Genomic DNA, 17,582 nt, shown 5'->3' with positions numbered 1-17,582 from the left:
TTCTGTCTTTTAAATTATTTTTATGCAGAGATCTAGGTTTGGAAGGGACGTCTGTGGTCGTCTAGACCAGGGGTCAGCAACCTTTTTCTGCCGTGGGCCGGTCCACCATCCCTCAGACCATGTGGTGGGCCGGACTATATTTTGGGGGGGAAATGAACGAATTCCTGTACTCCACAAATAACCCGGAGATGCATTTTAAATAAAAGCACACATTCTACTCATGTAAAAACACCAGGCTAGCCCCACAAATAACCCAGAGGTGCATTTTAAATAAAAGCACACATTCTACTCACGTAAAAACACACTGATTCCCAGACCGTCCGCAGGCCGAATTGAGAAAGCGATTGGGCCACATCCGGCCACCGGGCCTTAGGTTGCTTACCCATGGTCTAGACCAGCGGTTCTCAACCTGTGGCTCCTCAGATGTTGTGTGACTGCAACTCCCATCACCCCTGAGCTCTGGCCTTGCTAGCTAGGGGTGATGGGAGTTGTAGTCCAACAACATCTGGGGACCCGCAGGTTGAGAACCGCTGGTCTAGACCAAGCAGGGTCCCCCCCCCCCCGCAAAGCGTCCTTTCCCTACCCGCCAACTTTCTGTTTGGCCTGCCACCGATTTCCACAGTCTGGAGTTTCTGGAGGCGGCAGCGAGCAGAGCAGCTGGTTCTGACCGCCCCCCCCCCCTCCATTGCAAGTTCAGGAGCGAATCTGTAGAAATAAGGACGCCGCAATTAAGGCAACCTGCTCTCGTATTCAAGTGCGTTTCTCAGAAGGTACACCAAATAATTGAAAGAACTTCCTGCTCTCTAATTAGTCAGATTGAATTAATTTGGCATAATAGGATTCTTCGCGTAACTCACGGGTTGGCTTCCGATGGAAGGGGGCCTTTCTGATTAAGCTGTTTATGCGCTGCTTAAGATTTAGGCGGAGGCATAGCTGTCAACCTACAGATTTGAAAATAAGGGGCCAGCAGTCTTGAAAATAAGGGACTAGCGGCCAAAATAAGGGACCTGCAGCCTCACCTGTTCCAGGCACTCCAGTCTTCCTGTCCTCCTGCAGTCTGGTCAAACTCATGCTGGTAGCTTCGAGAACACTGTCCAACCAACTTTGTAACCAGAGGTTCAACTGAATAGAATCTGAATCACATGCACCACAAGGCCTATGCAGCCTCAACTTAAGATGGCTGGCTCCCCGGCCTGGCTTTGCACTGCAAAGTTTGCAGCAGCACGTGCAACAAAATGGCGTCCAGCATTCAAAAACCCCCTCAGCTTGCATTAACTAGCCACACACAAGGCATGCAAGCTCCACCCCCCAGGTCGTTCTTAGACTTCTTATTGGGTGAGCAACACAGCCAAGCAACACAGTTGGAGCCTCCCTCGTCCCTGGCCGGCAGGGAGGGAGAGGAGCTGCTTCCTTTGAAATTTAAGGGACATCATTTAAGGGACATCCATCAATAAGGGACAGCAGCGGGACATGGCGTTGGAATAAGGGACTGTCCCTTCAAATAAGGGACACTTGACAGCTATGGGCGGGGGTGATTCTGTTGGACTGATGGCACCTCTTAGCATCTCTGAGGTGTTTTTTTTTTGGGGGGGTCATGTGAACAGAAAGTCCCCTTCTCTTTTAACCCCTTTGGTCTCGACTCCCAGCTACTGCTGTTGCTTCTCCTTATTTTGAATCCGTGGGGAATCCAGCCAGGGAGGTTTGGGGCTACAGCGCACCCCAGCTGCAAACTCATAACAGTGTGTTCTTAGTCAGTTTCACCTGGCAGGTACGCCGTGCTGTGGAAGATGGAAGGACGTTGTCTCCCTGCGAACTTCCTTATAGAATTAGAATCTCCCATTATTATTATTATTATTATTATTATTATTATTATTATTATTATTATTATTATTTTCCCCAGCCACCCTGGGTGGCTTCCAGCAAAATATTAAAATACAATAATTCATCAAATATTAAAAGCTTACCCAAACAGGACTTTTAGATGTCTTCTAAAAGTCAGGTAATTATTATTTCCTTGACATCTGCTGGGAGGGCGTTCCACAGGGCGGGCGCCACCACCGAGAAGGCCCTCTGCCTGGTTCCATGTAACCTCACTTCTCGCAGGGAGGGAACCGCCAGAAGGCCCTCGGAGCTGGGCCTCAGTGTCCAGGCTGAACGATGGGGGTGGAGACGCTCCTTCAGGTATATTGGGCCGTTTAGGACTTTCAAGGTCAACACCAGCACTTTGCATTGTGCTCGGAAATGTACTGGGAGCCAATGTAGGTATTTCAAGACTGGTGTTATGTGGTCTCGGCGGCCGCTCCCAGTCACCAGTCTAGCTGCCGCATTCTGCATTAAAATGGTACCTCGGGTTACAGATGCTTCAGGCTACAGACGCTTCAGGTTACAGACTCCGTTAACCCAGAAATAGTACCTCGGGTTAAGAACTTTGCTTCAGGATGAGAACAGAAATCGGGCTCCGGTGGCGCGGCAGCAGCAAGAGGCCCCATTAGCTAAAGTGGTGCTTCAGGTTAAGAACAGTTTCGGGTTAAGAACGGACCTCCAGAACGAATTAAGTTCTTAACCTTAGGTACCACTGTAATTGCAGTTTCCGAGTCACCTTCAAAGGTAGCCCCAGGTAGAGCGCATTGCAATAGTCCAAGCGGGAGGTAACCAGAGCATGCACCACTCTGGCAGTCCAGAATAATGCCGTGTTTGGCTGCCCATGTGTTTAGGGTTGTCTTTCTTTCCCTCCTTACAGCCTGTCCCAAGAATCATGGTCCAGTCTGCCAGTGTTGATGCCACCGCAGCAAAAGTGCAGCAGGTAAGCCCTTGGCCAGGTTCTTGCTGCATCCTGCTCTTGCATCTGTGACCTGGGTAGCCCCTGGCGGAGATCTCACCTTTGCCACAGGCTCACTCAGTGGTCCTCAAAAGCTGCTGACCTCTCACCCCGCGAAGTCCCCCTTCCACACATATTCTGTGGGTGACAAGGCTGACACAACCCTGTGTTTTGCTGGAGGCTCTTGTCTTGTCTACATTTCCAAAATATTAGATAAAAAACAAATAAAACAAAACCTACATACAACAACAGTGTTTTGTGTTGTGTAGGCTCCTGTGATGTAAGTCATGGACCCCGCCTGCTAGCCTGCTCCCTAAAATATCCCTGGTTTGCTCATTTCTATATACAGGGTGCCCACATTCTGCTATTTATAATTATTAGTAGCTTGCATCATATATTTACACCTATTATTATTTCATGTTCTAGCAAGTTTCTAGAGACTAGATTATGAGTCTTTGTAAATTGTGTTTCTAAAGGAACTTTTGTTATTGCCAAATGCCCAGGTTTTTGCATTATTAAGTTTGTTACGAATGAAAAATCATTTTAAGTTAGAGCTTAATAATTATTTCACTATTAATATACTTCTTCTTAATGGTATTTCACTATTAATATACTTCTTCTTAATTGTATTTCACTATTAATATACTTCTTTTTAATTGCATTTCAGTTCAACAATTACTTTGATAAAATACATATTTTGTAATGTGCAAATGGATTTAGATATGCATTAAAGGTAAAGGGACCCCTGACCATTAGGTCCAGTCGTGGCCGACTCTGGGGTTGCAGCGCTCATCTCGCTTTACTGGCCGAGGGAGCTGGCAAACAGCTTCCGGGTCATGTGGCCAGCAGGACTAAGCCGCTTCTGGCAAACCAGAGCAGCGCACAGAAATGCCGTTTACCTTCCCGCTGGAGTGGTACCTATTTATCTACTTGCACTTTGACGTGCTTTCGAACTGCTAGGTTGGCAGGAGCTGGGACCGAGCAAGGGGAGCTCACCCCGTCGCGGGGATTGGAACCGCCGACCTTCTGATTGGCAAGCCCTAGACTCAGTGGTTTAACCCACAGCACCACCCACGTCCCTTCTAGATATGCATCAGGTCCATAAATTACCATATGGCATATATTCAACACAAAAAACAGCAACAATTTGTTGTTGACAAAGGACAGCTGGACATATAAAGGGCCCCATTACCTTCAGTAGCTTAGGGCCTCATGAAACCGAAATCCGGCCTTGGTTGCCTCCCGTGTGATGGGGCATCTTAGAATGCTGCAATGCCCCCCCAAATGACACGGGGACAACATAGAATCATGGACTAGAATTGTAGAGTCGAAAGGGACCCCCGAGGGTCATCCAGTCCAACCCACTGCAATGCAGGAATCGAACCCGCAACCATAAGATAAAGAGCCTCACGCTCTACGGACTGGGCTATCTTTCCAAGTCGCTTGCTTGAGCCCTCCCGATACTTCCCTCCCCGTTCCCTGCAAAAGAGGGGGTTATGGAGTGTAAACTCATCTTAACAGGGAACAGCTTGGCAGGAGCGATTGATTCTTCGGAGTTTGTCAGTGCTGTTGCCAAGATATATATATCACCAGGATGGGCTGTTAATCTTAGCAGGTGCTGTTAACTCTGTACCTTGCAAGTTTGTCCTGCCGCAGTTAACGCATTTGCGAAGGGCTCTGAGTTTGGAGCGCGGGACTCTGCGCATCCTGGCGCCTGGCTTGCGCACGAGTGATTTATCCCTCCAGCGAATTTAGCCAAATAACTAAGAGAGACTTATAGATCTGGCTTGTTTTCCCCGTTCACATAAATCGCCCTTTTCAAACAGCAGGTGCCCGTTCCCGTAATATAAATAATATTTCGGTAAATAATAGGGGGCATATTTATTGTGCTCCATACATTTGTATATTAATCCTACCAGGCCTTTCTGGAATAAATTGGCTATTTGCAAAGCTGGCTGCTAATGCACTGGGAGTTCAGATAATCCGCAATCTCACCGGCGTGTGTTGCTGACTCTCTGTGAATCATTTGGGCCCTGGGTTCCGTAATGGGTGCGTGCCTGAGCATTGTGAATTATGAAATGTAAGAGGATGCTGCGCAGATTTGCGGCCTGTCCTGAACGTCTAAATCTGAGAGAGAGAGAGAGAGAGAGAGAGAGAGAGAGAGAGAGAGAGAGAGAGTTTGTATGTGTGTGTTAAGAACAGGTCTCAAGGTTTTTGAAAAATGTTTTGGGCCTCCCGCTGACAGTCCCCAACTCTTTGGAGCGCATCTGGAGCTTTAAGAAACTGTTATGGACACCGCAGAAATACCGTATTTTTCGCACTATAGGACGCACTTTTTCCCCTCCAAAAATGAAGGGGAAATGTGTGTGCGTCCTATGGTGCGAATGCAGGCTTTTGCTGAAGCCTGGAGAGCGAGAGGGGTCCGTGCGCACCGACCCCTCTCGCTCTCCAGGCTTCAGGAAGCTATCCCAAGTCTTGCAAGCCCGGCGGGATGTCCCGCGGGCTCGCAAGGCTTGCGGGCAGCAGCCTGCACCCAAAAGCTGGGGACAGCGGGGAGGCGCAGAGCCGCCACCCCGCTATTCCCCGACCTGATCTGGAGGCTGGCGGGGGGAGAAGCAAGCCTGCTTCTCCCCCCCCAGCCCCACAAGCTCGGGGGATAGGGGGATGGCGAAGCGCCGCCATCCCGCTATTCCCCGACCTGATCTGGAGGCTGGGGGTGGGAGGAGCAAGCCTGCTTCTCCCCCCCCCCCAGCCCCACAACTTCCAGATCAGGTCGGGGAATAGCGGGATGGCGGCGCTCCGCCATCCCGCTATTCCCCGACCTGATCTGGAGGCTGGGGGTGGGAGGAGCAAGCCTGCTTCTCCCCCCCCCCCAGCCCCACAACCTCCAGATCAGGTCGGGGAATAGCGGGATGGCGGCGCTCCGCCATCCCGCTATTCCCCGACCTGATCTGGAGGCTGGGGGTGGGAGGAGCAAGCCTGCTTCTCTCCCCCCCCCAGCCCCACAACCTCCAGATCAGGTCGTGGAATAGCGGGATGGCGGCGCTCCGCCATCCCGCTATTCCCCGACCTGATCTGGAGGCTGGGGGTGGGAGGAGCAAGCCTGCTTCTCCCCCCCCCCCCCAGCCCCACAACCTCCAGATCAGGTCGTGGAATAGCGGGATGGCGGTGCTCCGCCATCCCGCTATTCCCCGACCTGATCTGGAGGCTGGGGGTGGGAGAAGCAAGCCTGCTTCTCCCCCCCACCAGCCCCACAACCTCCAGGCTTCAGGAGAGCCCCACCGCCAGCCACACAAGCTCGGGGGACAGCGGGAGAGGCGCAGCGCGCCCTTCCCGCTGTCCCCCGACTTGGCTAGAAGGCTGGCGGGGGGAGAAGCCTGCTCCTCCCTGTTGCCAGCCCCGCAAACTCGGGGGACAGCGGGAGAGGCGCAGCGCGCCTTTCCCGCTGTCCCCCGACTTGTCTAGAAGGCTGGCCCAGCCCCGCAAACTCGGGGGACAGCGGGAGAGGCGCAGCGCGCCATCCCGCTGTCTCCCGACATGGTTTGGAGGCTGGTGGAAGGCTTCCTCCTCCCCCAGCCCCGCAAGCTCCCAGAGCGATGCCAAAGCTGCGCGCAGCTTCGGCATGGCTCTGGGTCCCGTTCTGGGGGAGGGGGAAGCTCGGGCTTCCCCGCCCCAGCCCCGCGCCTGGCGGGGGGGGGGAATAAATTTTTTTGCCTTTATTTCCCCCCCAAATCTAGGTGCGTCCTATGGACCGGTGCGTCCAATAGTCCGAAAAATACGGTACCCATTTCACAGAAATTGGCAATGCTCAGAACCACCCCCTAATAATATAATATAATATAATATAATATAATATAATATAATATAATATAATATAATATAATATAATATAATATAATATAATATAATATAATATAATTTATACCCCGCCCATCTGGCTGAGTTTCCGCAACCACTCTGGGCGGCCCCCAATCAAATGTTAAAAACAGTACAGCATTAAATATTAAGAACTTCCCTAAACAGGGCTGCCTTCAGATGTCTTTTAAAGATAGGATAGCTGCTTATTTCCTTCACATCTGAAGGGAGGGCGTTCCACAGGGCGGGAGCCACCACTGAGAAGGCCCTCTGCCTGGTTCCCTGTAACTTGGCTTCTCGCAATGAGGGAACTGCCAGAAGGCCCTCGGAGCTGGACCTCAGTGTCCAGGCAGAATGATGGGGGTGGAGACGCTCCTTCAGGTATACTGGACCGAGGCCATTTAGGGCTTTAAAGGTCAGCACCAACACTTTGAATTGTGCTCAGAAATGTACTGGGAGCCAATACAGATCTCTCAGGACCGGTGTTATGTGGTCCCAGCGGCCACTCCCAAGCAAGCAAAAAACCTCCTCCCTCCTCAAAAAGAAATAAAAAACCACTGTGAAATAATAAAAGCAGCCGAAAGAAAGAAAGCACCCCCGCTCCCAGCTCTCAGTTTTTAAAATTAAAAAATTGGCAGAGGGATTTTGATGGACCACCAGGAGTGATGTTTGAAGTTGCTACCCTGGAGAAGGCAGCTTCAGATGCTGTGGGAAATGCAGATAAGCCATTGCTCCCTCGAGGGCAGGGATTGAGAAATGTTTGGCCAAGACGGGCCTCTCACACTTCTTTTTGGCTCTATGAACTCATCCCTGGTGCCGCCTAACCTTATAAAAAGAATTGCTCGGAATAGCCTTTTGCAAGACCCACTAGGGGAAATGATAACACAATACAATTTGAAACGGCAACAATTACTTATCAAAGAACCCCCCAAAAGCCTTAGATGACCTTTTCTCTCTTCAAAAGGACCAGAGGTTTTCTTTCAGGTGGTAGGAGTGTGTCTGTGTGCCCAAGCCCTATTGAAACATGCATCTCCCCCAACCCAGATATCGCCCAGACCTGCTTTTGAGCTGCCACACCCTGCTTAGGAGCTTCCCAGAAGGAGCCAGGGGAAAGAGGAAACCAGGCTTAGATGCTACACGTCAAAGCCTCCCTCTTAGGCCTGCCTTTCCCCTCCGCTTCTCTATTGTTGCCGTTTAGTCGTGTCCGACTCTTGACCAGAGCACGCCAGGCACTCCTGTCTTCCACTGCCTCCCGCAGTTGGGTCAAACTCATGTTGGTCTCTTCGAGAACACTGTCCCACCATCTCGTCCTCTGTCGTCCCCTTCTCCTTGTGCCCTCCATCTTTCCCAGCATCAGTGTCTTCTCCAGGGAGTCTTCTCTTCTCATGAGGTGGCCAAAGTATTGGAGCCTCAGCTTCAGGATCTGTCCTTCCAGTGAGCACTCAGGGCTAATTTCCTTCAGAATGGAGAGGTTTGATCTTCTTGCAGTCCATGGGACTCTCAAGAGTCTCCTCCAGCACCAGAATTCAAAAGCATCAATTCTTCGGCCATCAGCCTTCTTTATGGTCCAGCTCTCACTTCCATACATCACTACTGGGAAAACCATGGCTTTAACTATACGGACCTTTGTTGGCAAGGTGATGTCTCTGCTTTTTAAGATGCTGTCTAGGTTTGTCATTGCTTTTCTCCCAAGAAGCAGGCGTCTTTTAATTTCGTGACTGCTGTCACCATCTGCAGTGATCATGGAGCCCAAGAAAGTAAAACCTCTCACTGCCTCCATTTCTTCCCCTTCTATTTGCCAGGAGGTGATGGGCCCAGTGGCCATGATCTTCTTCTTTTTTTGATGTTGAGCTTCAGACCATATTTTGCGCTCTCCTCTTTCACCCTCATTAAAAGGTTCTTTAATTCCTCCTCTTCTTAGCTCCTGCCAAAGAACATTAAAAATACTGCCAGCAAGCCAACCACAGGTGCTTTCATGTTTCCTTCCCCCCCGAAATCATTTTTATTTGATTTTAAAAGTATAAAATTATAACAATACAACCATACACATACACATTTGGAAATTCCTCCGAATCTCTGGACTTCCCACCTTCCCTTCTGTGAGTCCTATTATTAAACCTTTTCTACTACATCTTTTTCAATAATCCATATTTTATATAAATCCATTATCTCCATAGCACTTGCTACATCACGAGTGTCATTGCACACCTGCTAATGTTTCCATCTGCTTACAATGGTCTCCAAGATAAATTATACATTTCATTACATTACATATCATTTCCCAATTTAAAAAAATTTCTCTGCATTCCCACCACATGTGGTAAAAGGTCCCCTCTTTTTCTTTACATTTCCAACATATGTTTGACCGGGTTTTATACATTCTTGCTATCTGTTCTGGTGTTATATACCATCTATACATAATTTTCATGTAATTTTCTTTCAAAAGAGAACAGTCTGTAAATTTTAAATCTGTTTTCCACATTTTTTCCCAATCCTCAAATTGTATATTATGAACTATATTTTTTTACTACCTTCTCAGTGCTTTGCTGTTTCCTAAACGAGTTGTAACTCTGGCGTCTCTGTTTGTGCTCTAGGTCTCCCAAGGGGAAGGCGCCAAGGAGCCCTTTGAGGTGGCCGCGCAGTTGACGGAGCCGGAACAGACCCCCGAAAAGACCCCCAAAGTGCCTCCGCAGCCGCCCACGGCCGATATTCAGGCGCAGGATTCCCAGGACGGCCCGCCGAGCCCCTTGAGCGAGGCCTCCAGCGGCTATTTCTCCCACAGCGTTTCCACGGCCACCCTTTCTGAGGCGCTCGCACCGGGGAACGACACCCAGCTCCCGGCCAGCGGGCAGACGCCTGCCGCAAGTGACGCGACGCAGCCCGCTGCGGCCGCCCAGACTGGGGCCGCCGTGGATGTGCTGGTGAAACCGTGTCTCGCCTCCTCTCCCGAGCCTTGCAACCCTCCTCTAGCGAGAAATGACCCGGTCACCCCCGGCCTTAAAACGGACCAGGCAAGAACTAAGAGTGGCGGAGACCAAGGGCACAACGACGGCACCTCGAAGCCAAAGCCCATGGCCTCTTCCGCAGTTCCGAGCGAGCACAGCCCTCCTTCCTCCCCGTCAAAGAACGACTCGCAGGCGACACAGCGGTCTGGCACTCCCTCAGCTCGGAGCCCCCCTTTGACAACCAAATCTCTCCCCGACGCAGGACTTTCCAGGTCTCCGGTTCTGGCCGAGCCATCACCTCAGCCCGGCGTCGCGAGCTCCCCGTTCAAAATCCAGAGAGTCCGGACGTCGGAGCTGAGGTCCTTCTCCAGCATGCTGGGAGGAGAGCCAGCGGGGTTCTCGAGTTCCGAGGAGGCGGGAGAGGAGAGAGAGGAGCGGAGCCCGCAAAGCCCCGCCCAGAACAACGGCACAGCGGCCAGCACCTCCGAGGAGAAGCCGGACGCCACGTCCGACTCGGAAGAAACCAACGAGGTCCCGGACTGGCTGAAGGAGGGAGAATATGTGACCGTCGGTACGAATAAGACCGGGACCGTGAGATACGTCGGGCCGACCGACTTCCAGGAGGGCACCTGGGTGGGAGTTGAGTTGGACATGCCGTCAGGTAAGTGTGACTGGGGAGGTAATGGGGTGCTTTGCAGGGTGGTGGCCTGTCTCAGGGCAGGAGCCGCTTCCTCAGAACGGAGGAAGCCTTGGCGCAGATTTGCTGCGGGAAGCGAGAGAGGTATCTGCAGGAGAAATTGCCTTAGCGGGTTCAAGCATGGAGGCTCACGCCAAGTTCCCAACTGGCGGAATCAAATCAGATTTGAATTGGTCAGACTTTGTTCGGTAATTTATTTATTTACGTAATGGAACCTCGGCTTTTGAACGCAATCCATTCTGGAAGACCGTTCGACTTCCAAAGCATTCAAAAACCAAGGATCAATGGATGGTCGGCAAAATCTATTGGAAAAATGGAGAAACGCGCCTCGTTCGACTTCCAAGGTGCATTCGAAAATGGAAGCAATGACTTCCGTTTTCGGCGTTTGGGTTCTGAATGGTTCAGCTTCCAAGGTGCTCAAAAAACCCAGGTTCCGCTGTATTAAATTTGCGTGCTGCAAAACTTGGCCACCCTTAGCGTGATCTCTGAATCCTTATCCTCTATCAGGGATTTTAAACGTTGAGGTTCAGACCCACTTGGAATTTTCCTTCCAGTAGCACCTTAGAGACCAACTAAGTTTGTTCTTGGGATGAACTTTCGTGTGCATGCACACTTCTTCTGATACACTGAAACAGAAGTCACCAGACCCTTATATATAGTGAGAGGGTGGGGAGGGGTATTACTCAGAAGGGTGGTGGGAGATGGGTGATTGGCTGATAGGTGTGGTAAGCCAGTTGACGACTGTTAACGACTGCAATTGGTCTTACAGGAAAAAGCAAGGGATGAGATGGCCAAAAATAGCTTTATCATGTGTAATGAGATAAGAATCCAATGTCTCTATTCAGACCAGGTCTCTCCATGGTTTTAAGTTTGATAATAAGTTGCAGCTCAGCAACTTCTCTTTCCAGTCTATTTCTTTTGTAATATGACAGCTACTTTGAGATCTTGCATAGAATGTCCTGGGAGACTGAAGTGTTCTCCTACTGGTTTCTCTGTCTTGTGATTCCTGATAATCAGATTTATGTCCATTTATCCTTTGGTGTGTTGTAAACAAAACCTGCCGTTTCCCCCCTTATGGGGAATCCAAGAGCCCATATAGAGTCCTTATGTAGGTTCCCTATTGGGAGGAGAAAATAACAAGAGGCCAACCAGAGAATATTGAGAAGCAAAGCAGCTAGTAAGCCTGATCTTTATTGATCTGTTGCAACAGGGTGCTCCCCTCACATGCAGGAAAGGTGGAGGCCCAGAACAAAGGTGTGCCTGCGCTTATATAGACATTTTAAATTCCCTGCCCTGGAGCTCAAGACCACCCCTCCATACATCATACATACATCACAGAAGGGGTGTAACCCAAGACCACCCCTCAGATACATCATACCTACATCACAGAAAAGGCGGTCTACAGCAGAAATCTGAGTGCATTTCTTATCTCGTCTGACAGGTTACCTGTTAATGCTCACTTGATTGGATATAGTAATCACTTGATTCGATACCCTGGGGAGCCTGGCCAGTCTTTTGTAATGATAAATACTTAGTTCCTGAGCCAGGTCACAGGCTCTCCCTATTCAGACACAGACATACCCTTAAGACAGGATTTGTGAAGGAAAAGACAATGGGGAGGCTTTTCCATTTTCCTTTGACCTTGCATGGAAAACATTTGCTCAGTTTGGGAATCAAAAATGGTTTCAGGTCGGTCTTCCTGTGCTGATCTACGTACGTGCTTGGTTGGTACATTTATGAACATTTAATATATATCTAAGACCTTAAAATTCTTATCACAGGCGTAGGGTTTGGCCTGTTTGTCCAATATAGAGGGGGTAATAAATTATACATTTTGGACAAAAGTTTCTCTTTGTGAAACCTCTTCTTTTCTCTCTCTCTCCCCCCCCCCCCCCAGGCAAGAACGACGGTTCAATCGGAGGGCGGCAATACTTCAAGTGCAATCCAGGCTACGGGCTCCTCGTGAAGCCCAGCCGGGTCAAGAAAGCCACGGGGCCGGCCAGGCGCCGGAGCGCCGGGACAAGACTGCAGGGCGGGGGGACCCCCGAGCAGCGGAAGAGCGGCACCTTCTCGGGCTCGGCCTCCAACCTCGCTTCCCTGACCGCCTTGGCCAAAGCGGAAAAGACCCCAAGGAACGCAGAGAACCGGAAGTCGTGGGCCAACTGAGCGGAGCAGCGGCCGGACACTGCCTTGCGAGAATCTGACACTTCCTCGAGAGCGGCCTTACTTTGCACAACTAAACAAAGCCGGCGGGGGCAGTTGCAGGGCCCGGGGGGGGGGCTTTCGTTCTTTCTTTCCTTGGGTCATCGGTTGACTTCTTGCCATGAAGGGGTATCGGCATGTTGCTCCGGATGCAAACCGCGACCCTTTTCCATCCCTCTCTTCACCCCCTGCCAGGTGAGGTTTAAAAAAAAAGCCATCTGCCGTCGTGACTTCACAGATTTCCAGCCCTCCTGCAAGAGGCAATGTTCACGGAGTCTCTTTTTAAGGAAATGTGCTGTTGTTCGGGGCCTCACCCTTAAACCACTGGAGAGAGAAGAAGAAGAGACTTGTGTGTCCTGGCGGATGGCGGCTTCAGAGAAACAGTGCCTGGCTTGAGTATTGCTCTCTGGTCTTTTCGTCCCTCTTGCCGGCATCGCTGGGAAGGTATCGCCCCTCGCTGCACTGGGATGAGGCTTTTTGGGGGCTGGCCAGTTGGGTGGTGGGTTGCCCCCCCCCCCCTCGGAAAAAAATGCCTGAATCTTTAAAAGCAAAGACACCTTGCATCTAGCTGACGACACTGCTCTAGTGCTTTTTCTATTTAAAGGAGAAAAAGAGACTTTTCTCCGAGACCCTGCTTGGGTTTTTAGAATTTATTATTTCGGCATGCCCTCTGGTGCTACTGTATTTATGAAACCAGTTCCCTGTACGGTTGGTTGAAAGTTTGGTCTCTGGGGGGCTTCCTCCTTTGCGGCGTTGACGTTTAATCTGTGTGTAAAGCAGATTCCCACCCCCATCTCTCCCCCACCCCCCCAAAAAAAATTCTATGGTATTTATTTCTTATTTATTGCTAAAAGAATGATAGCAGCACAGCCCTTGCGATTTGCAATCAGCACGCCGCCTGCCAGCTTGCGCCAGCCTCTTTGCACTGCTCCACGCAGGTTTCCCTCAACTGCTCTCCTTCCCGTCGAAGAATTAAAACGTCTCTCCAGATTTTAAGCTGGCAATCGGACTGAGGTGTGTAGTTTCTGCGGCTGCGTTGAGCCCAGAACAGAACCGCTTTGTGACTCGCTCAGCTCAGTGCAACCCCCCGAGCCACAGATGGAGGCTGGGAAAATTTCACAGATTCCCAGTGGCCTAGAAAACACCCCCCCCAAAAAAAAAACCCCTCTTTTGAGCTGAAGGCACAGAGGAGGTTGTAGAGTCCTGCAAGGGTCCTGTGACTGTTGAGCTGCCTTAGTCGGCCACCGCGAGTGCCCTTGCCTGTTTTGTGCTTCCCCACTGAAAGGGGCAGGACACAAGCAATGGCCTGCTAAAACTCGGAGCTGATTTCCTGTTGCCTGGTGCATTCACAGGGGGTCCTCCTCACCCCCCCCCCCCATTCTGCAAGAGCATCTCCCGCAAGCATGCGCGGCGGTAATCTTGCGAGTGGACCTTGCTCCTCGTCGATCCTTCATTTCTGCCTTGAACCCCTTCCGAAATTTCTGGGATTTCCTGTGGGCAAACGCCGTTGCACTCTGGCTCTCTCGCTGTCTTTCGGCTTGCCGAAGGAGAGTTCGAGAGCCTCAGGCCAGCTGTGGGTGCATGTGAGTTGGCGACTTTTTCTCGCGCAGCCTCCCCGTTCTTCCTCTCTCCTTCCTGTGCGCTTGCGCAGCCAAGTTGTGCCTTAATCATCCAGCCGGAAGGAAAAAGCCCTTGCGGAAGGATGTGCGGACGATTTGGAAGGAAAGGCAGAGCGCTTTGCAAGCAGGTTCAGTTGGCAGCAGCATCCCCTGCGACAGACGCCCTTCCTGACACCCTGGAGAGATGCTGCCAGCCAGTGTAGACAATACTGAATCCGATGGACCAACAGCCTGACTTGGCAGAAAGCGGGTTCCTGTATCTCCTTTGCAGGAGATGCCCCTGCAGACTGGCCCTGGAAGGCGCGCAAATGTGATGTTCAAATAAGAAGCCATGTGGGTCAGGAAATGGTTGGCTGGGGAAGACGGAGGGAAGAGGGGCAGGCAGGCACCAAGTGGAGAACTGGCAGACTTGACTTGGCACCATCGAGCGGTAGAGTTGGCTGGGACCCTAAGAGGTCCTCTAGACTGACCCCCTTTAACCACAGCTAATGGGGGCGCTCTTCTCCAGACAGACAGAAAAGGAAGACTAAGGCGCATAGTCCTTTCAGTGATGCATGCACCACTACAAAGGGTGAAGGGGACTGGAGATAAATGAATACTACAGTGAAAGGAGCCTTAAAGGCCACTCTGGGCATTCTGTAGATCAAGAAAACCCAGAGGCTTTAGATGCGTAAGAGACGGTGGCAGTGCAGAAAGGGGGTGTCTTTGGAGCAAGCTGAGCTCCAGGACTGAGGGGGCAAGAGTATAAAAGCAGCTGGTTCCCTATGCCCCCCACCCCTCTAGGAATTTTAATAAAGCACACTTGGGGGGGGGTTAGGAAAATATTTCACCGTTGCGTCTTAAAGCGCCTCCTCGCGGCTTTCTAACTGGAGGAGAAATGCTCCACACGAGCTACAATTGCCCCCCAGCACAGCTTCAGAGAAATGAAATGAGTGCCAAAATCTAGGCGTTTTAATATCCAGGCAGGGTTTTATTGAAAAAAGAAAAAAGTTCTGCGGGGGAATCTTTCAAACCTGTCAGTCGTGATCCTTAAAGAATGAAGCCCACCTGAGTCCCGTGGAAATTGGTTATGCTGGGTTTTGTGACTCAATGAGGGCCAGTAGTTTGCCTGTTAAGTGGAGGTTTCTAGGATTCCACGTTAGGTTCCTACACCCTGCAGTCCTCCCTTGGGGCTGCTGTGCCGAACAACACAAGCGGCAACGGTTTTCCCGCCGCGGCAACGGGCATCCTTAACAAACTTACCATTACCTTCCTTCTTATTTCCCGCATGTGTGAGCAATCCCAGGTGAGCCGAGGCTTGCTTGGCAGGTAAACCTGCCACGCTTCCTGCCATTGGGGCCCCTGGGTTTTGCCAGAACTTTTCATGCACTTTACAAAGGGGAAAGGGCGCTGGTTGGGCAAGTTGTGTTGGCAGCCCGTAAGCCGGAGGACGCCTTTGAGACCAGCCTTTGCCAACCTGATGCCCTCCAGTTCTTTAGGGCTACAGCCTCTATCAGTCCCAGCCAGTTCAGAGGGCGCCAAGTTGGCAAAGGCCTCTTGAAGCCTTTGCGGTTCTCTGACTCGGGGGCAGCCTCCTTCTAACCCTTTGACACTTTTGCCCTTCCTTTTATATTTAATTCATTGTCCGAGCTCAAGAGCCCTTTGCGTAAAGAATAGCTTTCAAGAATGATTGGGAACAGGACTCGAGACAGTGAAATAAAACGGCCTGTTGCAATTAAAAGCCCCGCTGTGGGTACTCGTGCGGTTTTCTGGATCATGCCCCCTGTCTTTTCAACAAGACGTGACGTCCTTTCCTTTCGTCTTGCATTAACTGCTCTTTAAAAAAACCCAGAACAGGTCTGCTTTTTCCAACAAATTGTGGCAGCTCTTAAGCCAGAGCGCCACTGGCAAGTTGTTTTTCCACGTTAACAAGGAAATGCAAGCTTGCGCCACCTATTTGCACGTGGAACCGGGCTTTGAAAGATAGGCATCTCTTAGGAGCTCCGCCTGCAAAAATAACCATTTTTCTTTTTTATATCATGAAGAAAAGGGTTTCTACAGTACGTTCAGTGGATCCACCGTAGAATTATCCACCGCTAAGACTTTAAAGTTCAAATACTTTTTTTAAAAAAAGTTCAGTTTCTTGGGTTTGCAGCTGTATACACTTTGCTTGCATCGAAAGCTTTTATATAGTTGAATTGGGGGTGCTGAACACATGGAACACTGCCCCAGTGGCTCGTATTTTCGGCTTCCTTTTAACCAAGCCACAATTCCTTCTACTGTGCCTTATCGGTTTGACAGCTGGCTTGCCCACTGAACCAGGGATTGGGAACCTCTGACCCTCCAAATGGGATTCCGAAACCCCACCAGCCTCAGCCCCTGGGTTCCCCAGCCCTGCTTTTAAGACAATAGCAGGCGTTCCCAGGTCTGTAGGGCCAACAAGTTGGCTGGAGAGATGGCTGCAGAGGAACGACCGCCCTGTCGTCGTCATCTTGAAATGTGGAAGGTTTTCTTTAGCACCACTTTCCAGCTGGGGCGCTTCATCGACACCAGCTCCATTAGCAGGCTGCGTCCCAGTAGAATTGCAGAATTGTCATGTCGGAAGAGGGACCCCAACCCGCTGCGATGCAGCCCTGCCTTTCTTCAGCCAGCTCTGCCGCGGCCGTGTCTCGTTCCAGCATCTCTGAAAGAGCTCCAGTTTCCCCAGGGCTGGGGCCAAAGGCTCCACCCAAGGTGGCGGCGCCAGCAACCTGCCGCCATTTTGTGTGCGTGTGCGCCAGGTATAGGAGGTAACACCCAGTGGGAATTTCACCTGGCAAGAGTCATGGGCAGACGTTTTGGGTGATCTAACACGCAAATTCATCCCAAATCTGCTATGAGTGGGAAAGCGGCCTGATCCTTGCTCCCCCACCACAGACACACTTAAACACTACACACGAGCACAAGAGGCGTTTGCCAAGGCGTCAACCTTGGCTCTGTGCAGAATGCGTCCCCATGTGGTCATGATTCCAGGGTCACTAACTCTCCCTCTCCCGTCTTAGGGAGGGGAGCGGGCTTTCAGAGTTAACTTACTTTCCGTTGATTTGTGTTGTGATCTTTACTTCTTTGTAAATGTAGGGAGACTGTATATAAAGGACGGATGTTCAGCTGGTTTCGGAAGTGTCTGTTGGTTGTACCTTTTTAAAATGCGCTAAAAATCCAAAGATAAATTGTAATGAAGTGTAAAGTTTTTAATGCTCTCTTGTATCATACTAAACTTGTAATATTGTACCATACCTGTGATGTACCTTACCTAAAATAAAAACACCTCCTTTACGTTAAGCCTCGAATCCTCGCTCGCTCTGTTCCTCCCTCCCTCCCAGACCTGAGACCTCCGGTTATTAGGGAGGTATATAAATTCAAAAAATAAATAAGAATAGAAGCCTGCTTGCCTGGCCAAAGCACTGCAGATCTGCTGGGTTAAGGAA

General features: G+C 50.6%; 1 protein-coding gene across 3 annotated transcripts in view; it reads left to right on the top strand.

The window, feature by feature from the left end:
* The window catches only part of KIF13B (kinesin family member 13B), a 179,939-nt gene extending 166,280 nt beyond the window's left edge, over positions 1–13,659 (top strand). For 2 of the 3 annotated variants that reach the window (XM_077925405.1, XM_028725207.2), the window contains 3 exons: positions 2,741–2,803; positions 9,268–10,279; positions 12,213–13,659. In XM_077925405.1, the coding sequence (XP_077781531.1) occupies positions 2,741–2,803; positions 9,268–10,279; positions 12,213–12,481 (1,344 nt within the window). In that variant the 3' untranslated portion in view covers positions 12,482–13,659. The remainder of the gene's footprint in view (positions 1–2,740; positions 2,804–9,267; positions 10,280–12,212) is intronic. The other variant, XM_077925406.1, reaches the window with a different exon arrangement.
* Positions 13,660–17,582: the final 3,923 nt, after the last annotated feature.

Source organism: Podarcis muralis, chromosome 3 (assembly GCF_964188315.1).
Source record: "Podarcis muralis chromosome 3, rPodMur119.hap1.1, whole genome shotgun sequence".
Lineage (NCBI taxonomy): Eukaryota > Metazoa > Chordata > Lepidosauria > Squamata > Lacertidae > Podarcis > Podarcis muralis.
The sequence above is the reverse complement of the archived record's forward strand: the minus strand, read 5'-3'. Positions and strand labels throughout refer to the sequence as shown.